General features: G+C 43.5%; 1 protein-coding gene across 3 annotated transcripts in view; it reads right to left on the reverse strand.

Moving 5' to 3' along the window:
- Window positions 1-5,635, reverse strand: part of LOC138594530 (glutamate receptor 3-like) — a 78,491-nt gene extending 72,856 nt beyond the window's left edge. For all 3 annotated transcript variants that reach the window (XM_069665659.1, XM_069665667.1, XM_069665676.1), the window contains exons 1-2: window positions 5,275-5,635; window positions 4,692-4,850 (exon numbers count right to left, since the gene is read on the reverse strand). In XM_069665659.1, coding sequence (XP_069521760.1) covers window positions 4,692-4,850; window positions 5,275-5,362 — 247 coding nt within the window. In that variant the 5' untranslated portion in view covers window positions 5,363-5,635. The remainder of the gene's footprint in view (window positions 1-4,691; window positions 4,851-5,274) is intronic.
- Window positions 5,636-6,000: the final 365 nt, after the last annotated feature.

A 6,000-nucleotide genomic window follows, 5' to 3' on the forward strand; every position in this document is an offset into this window, starting at 1 on the left:
ACATGGACGGCAAAGGACAGGAAGCTAGCGGCTAAGCTAACTGAAAACTGCAAAGTCATATCTATAATAGAAAAAGATGAGGCCGTTGGGAACATTTTCCTCAGATATATAACATTTTAAAGCAACACTCTATGTGACTAAAATTATGAGGTATAACTTAAACATGCAATGACAAATTACCTGTTATGTTCAGGTCACGATAAGTGAACGACAAGTTGGGGTGAAGAGTGGGGCATTCATATGGAGTCTTTTGGTGAAAATGGAAAACACGACCCCATTTGAAGGCACCACAAGTTACAACATGTCAACTAGTGAGCTCCAGAGATGCTGCCAGGTGTTTTTGAGGCTAGCTTGATCCCTGTTTATGCTCACCGTAGCTCTGTAGATGCTCTGCTACTGTAGGTGTGTGCTGCTGCTCCTCCATGCCCTGCCTGCTGAGTTTCTATGCAAATAACAATAGTGGGATCGCTTCAGCTCAAACCATTATTGTAAGTATACTTTTTGACGAGCTTAATTTGCATAAAAGCTGTGGAAGTACTAAAATGTCCTTATTTGGACACAGCTTATGAGTCAATGTCGTCACCATGGCCTTAATAATGCAAAAGAAGAAGTAGAAGAAGAAGAAGAGGAGGATGAGGAGGAGGAGGCGATCTGGCTACAGAAACTGCTGCATTAGTGGGACTGTCCATTGCCTACACATTGAAGTGCTCTAACATTAGCCTCTGTCTGAGCAGCATCACACTGTTGAGTCATAGCAGAGGGAGGATAGGTGGCTATAATAAACGCTTTAAGAAGACGCTCACTGTGTATTCACTTTAAAGTTCTGCTCTGGGAAGATTCTGCTCTTAAAAGATACATCCTGAGCAAAGTTTAGACAAGAGGAGTGAAAAAGGAAACGCTTTAAATATGAATGATTTGGCTTTTTTTTTACATTCAAACTTTCAGCTTTTACGAGCACTTTAAATAAGTGTAACACTAAACAAAGACACTGAATCATAAATTGTGTAAATTCTTTGTAAATAAAGACGTGGAGTGATCTGTTCCTGCTGTCTGACCTGTCACCACATCCCAAAATCTACAATCCCACATGCACTCGCTTTAACTCCCCCCTGATTGTGCAGCCGGGCCGGCGGCCCCGTCTCCGCTGTCACTTCCTGCCCTGACCTCGGTCTTAATGGACGTAACCTTCCCATTTCTGCATTTATGCACACAATCTGTCCTGGCCTGGGGCAAGGTGTCACATCAATACATCCTGATCCTGCACTCCAACCAGCTCCAAACAAATTGGTGAGATATAATAAACACAGGAGCACGAGGGGGGGAAGCTCTCTTTGTCCGAATCAATTCAATCAGGCTGCAATGAGTGGAAATTGTTTGTGCCGATGTTTCATTGGCCGTTCGCGTCGCTTGTTTTGTTTGTTTCTCAACTTTCCGAGCTGCAGTGCAAGCATCAAAGTGCAGATTCAGTGTCTCCGGCCAAGCGGAGTTGGAGAGGAGCCATATATTAGTAAAGAGGGACTGAGATAGAGAAAATGAAAGCTTGGTGAGAATTGATTTTTCCATACTGGAGCACAAACTGGAGCCACACACACACTACAGCTGGACTATAGCCTTCCACCTATTGATCCACGCTGCCAATAACACAGTCATTTGCCATCAGGGATTTGTAACAATCATTATATACTGACCCAGCTGGAGGACAGCACTGTTGTCCTGCTTTATTCCATTCACAGTCCATACAACAGGCAACACACACAGAGTAACTTCTCTCATTCCACACAAAAGAGGGGATTTTTGTGGACAAAGATCAATATTTAAGATCTCACTCATCCTAACACTTGCTAATATTATCAAAACTAAGGATGCGAGCTGTGGGGAAAGCACAGCGATGACTAACATGTAACTCCTGCCAGAATAGAAATGCAGAAATGTGTCAAATCCCAATCATCACATTGGTTTGCTACATCAACACCTGCCAGGCGAGCGGGGCATTATGCAACCCAGACTGCTAAAATAAGAAACGTGGAGTTTGGTGCATTTTCAAGCTTTAGTCACAAGCTGGCCTGGTCGCGCTGCAGAAGGAGCCGCTCTCTCTTTTCAAACAGGAAGCATGGAGCTCAGCTTACATCAGCTTATCTCACTCGCATTAATCCTCCTGATTATCTTGTTTTAATGTCTTCTTATCCGTCAGGAAGAGGAAGCTTAAGCTACGTTCTAAAACAATGGATTCAGGTTTACGCAAAGGGAATCAGACTATGGCCTCAATCTTCAAGAGGTGCATGATGTAAATTTGAAAAATTGCTTCTGGGATTCAACGGGCCTCTGTTGCCTCCCTGTTTAACCCCACATGTGGAAGGAAGGCATATTATAGATTCCTATAATAATGGTTGAAGATGAGATGACAATAAACGCCTGTGGCCATAGGGCTATCTAAGGGTTAAAGATGACTGCAGGAGAAACAGCTCATTGACACAGTCATAGGAACATGTTTCAGCTGGATGAGTAATTTTTTATATAATGGCTCGTTTTGACCTCCTTGAAATGAAAAACAGACCCAAGTAGGAGTGCTATAACCCTGCTGTGGACAAACCAAGCATGTAACACTTAAATCTTCCCTGGTTGAAGTGCCCTCAAGCTGAGCACTGACCCCAGAGCACCTCCAGTGCACGGTGCGAGGCTGCGGTCAACTGAGCACCATCAAACAATCGCAACACAACGCTCACCAGCATCCTCTTAACAGCACGTTCATTATCGATGCACGAGGAACAATTGTGTTCAATTTTTCTTTTTGGTTTTTTTTTCTCTCACTTCATTAGGTCACACAGCCATCTCTGCAGCGGCTGACAGAGTTGGGAGAGCTGCAGCTGATCCCGAAGCGTGAAGTGTGAAGTGCAGTTGGTGGGAAGACGGATAACAAATTAATTCTCCAGACAGAACTTGGTGCCCTACATGGCAGAGGAGTGACTGGTGGAGCAATTATGAAGCCATCTCGCGCTCCACAGGCCTTCCTATCAAATCCATCACGTTTGTGCAGATGACTACATGGATTACAGCACGTTACAGTTGATACAGTGTCTTATTTATACGTCAAAAGTGTATTCAGGCAGATTTACGGCACTGTGCTGCTGCTGATTTATCATAATGTGATGTTTTAAATCGTTATTAAAAGGGATGTCAATCAAGTGGCCTTCAAGTGGACTTCAAATGTTAAACATAAGCCTATTTATAAAGGTGCAGCGGTGGAATAATGTTTTCTAATAGGGGAGGATGGGATACAATGCAAGAATTTGCATTATACAAAAGGGGATAAATCGATCCCGATAGGAGACTGCAATAAAATCCCAACAATATAGCTGAAAACTTTGGACAATTGGACAATCACACAGCAGTAATAGCGAAAACAGCTAGTAAGTCTGCAATTTTTCTCCAGCACATGAAGTATACACGGGAGTACACACCCGTTAACCACTGCAAAGCATTGTCTGGAGCGCTGGTGGGGAAAATGGTTGTCTTCAACCGCAGAAAGTTGCATGAAAGCAAAGTGGGCACAACATGTACAGCAGGGGCCCAGAAGTAACTAGGAAAGTGCACCTGTGTTATCCTCTCAAGAAGAAGAAACTGTTGGTAGCATGACATCAATTAAATGGATCCCCTGCTTCCAAAAAACATCAGAGAAACGCTGATTATGAAACTGCTTTATTTTTACTGCAGGTCTGGTTGTTTCGAAGAAGAGGAGACTTCTGCGGATAATTTGACTCTTTAAAAATCGTGTGAATGATGAACACTGAAGGAATGCTAACATTCACAAACAAGCTGAGGTCCTTGAAACAAGCTGAGCTAACGTTAGCAGCAGCTCAGCTAGCATTAGCAGCCCTTTGACTTGCTGTGTCCGCCAAAGAATATTGGAAAGACACAAATGTTTAGCTGAAACTAGTGTGTTCAGTGTTTTTAATTATCTTTACTTCAATAACAAAAAGAATAAAGCAATAAAATGTGTGATACACAACTTTAAGACTGGTTAATGAACTGTATTCGAACAATTAACTAACGAACCCTCTGGTTTCTTTCGGCCCTTTTCATTATAAGAATACTCGAAAAACTGGCAGAATTATCAAATTATATATCATTACAAATATGGATAATAATCAATATAGAGAATATATTGTTGCCATATCACCAGACCTATAATACAACCAACTTAACCAAACCACCACAACAACTTACAACCATCACCCAAAGCCTTTATCTGATGTCACAGCCAGACACCACCACAACCTGAGCAGCACGGTTTGTTTATCCTCACTGTCAAGTCTACAGTCATCTAAGTGCTGCGCATCAGCGTCTCTAAAATTACTGAATTACTCAGTTTACTAAATCACGGTGTTTGGCCAATTACAGGCCATCACGCTCCCTCATCCAGCTGGAGAGTTTTGGATTGCAGGACTGAGGAGTTTGTGTGTGGGGACAGACACTTGGCAGGTGTCTGCGTGAGACCAAAACATACTATTCACTGAATTCAGCCCATTAATATCTGTGTGTCTTTTGGCCTCCAATTACACAATTCGAGCAAACCATCACATAATGCAGGTGTGGATGTAAAGACTGCAGCCTGCATCATTACTTCAGAATACTATAGTTATGTCACGCTTTGTTTTCCTTTTGTTCTTATTATACAGTGTGTTAGTACTCACAGGCGTGTGTGACAGAGAAACTGTTGGAGGACTCCAGGTTGTCCACATTATAATTGAGGTGGAAAGGTTTCTCCGTCGCATTCTGGTTGGTGTTATACAGCTGGACAGCGAACCTGAAGGCGCTGTGCTCCTGCACCGTGGAGCGCATGAACAGTCCACCTACAGGAGAGAACATGTCACGTTATCACTGCGCTCTGATTAGGAGCTGTTATTTCCTAGCACACATGAAGTATGCACTCTTTAATGCCATTATCAGGTTTTACTTGTGTAGAGTGGCGGTGACGTAAATTACGCATTTTTACTCGGATAGTTGGATTTGTTAAATTAAAGAGAGGAAGTGAAGATATGTTAACAGTCAGAAAATAATGCACTGCGGATTCTGAGTAGCGTTTTGTCAATTTGGATCAACTCTATTTTTTCAGCACACCGCCTACAAAGACGAGCAGCATCCCACAATCCTCCTGTCTTTAAGAGAAGTGAACTTGGTGATGAATTATGCACAAAACAGACTTTAAGACGCGTCCTATTTAGACTGTGTGAACAAAGACGTGTTCATGTATTTAGAGTGTCACTTTGTACTTACCTATGTTGATCTGATTCGGAAACCCAGCCAGCGAGTCCTCCCAAAAATACAACAAAACCAGTACAGTCGCTATTGTGCGATGCCACATTTTTCTCCGAGAAGTGAAACCAACTCCTGGCGTGGATGTGACAGAGGCGAAGCAGGGAGAACCATGTACACGGGCTTGGTGTAGGCGCAAAGAAATCCACAAGATGCGGCGGGTCGCTCTCACTCACTGTGTGCACCCACGTTGAATGTGTGCCAGCGCGACTGCAGCGCCAGACCACTGCTGCTGCTGCTGCTACTGCTGCCGAAACCTAAAGGCAGTGCTTTATCTCAAAGATGGTGGTGGAGAAGAGGAAAAACGTATCTCCTTACTGTGGATAAGGACCATTGAAATGGGCCAGAGAGAGAGAGAAAGGAGGGGAGAGAAGAGAGAGAGAGAGAGAGAAAGAGAGACGAGGGAGGGAAGGGGGGCGTTTATGAAACTTGGTCTGACGTTGAATTATAATAAGAGCAGCCCCCAGTCCTCCTCCTCACGTCACTGCAGAGTTGGTGTGTGTGAGGCTGTGTAGCCTCTGCTGGGTTTTGTGTGTGTGTGTGTGTGTGGCGCAAAGGCAGAGCCGCACACACCAACAACCAGATAGTATGCTGCTGACTTGTGAGTGTGGGCTACTGTGTGTATATCTATCTATCTATCTATCTATCTATCTATCTATCTATCTACCTGTCTATTTAGTTATCTAT

This window comes from Semicossyphus pulcher, unplaced genomic scaffold (assembly GCF_022749685.1).
Source record: "Semicossyphus pulcher isolate SPU_LCO1_2020_fin unplaced genomic scaffold, fSemPul1.0.p SCAF_10, whole genome shotgun sequence".
NCBI classification, from domain to species: Eukaryota; Metazoa; Chordata; class Actinopteri; order Labriformes; family Labridae; genus Semicossyphus; species Semicossyphus pulcher.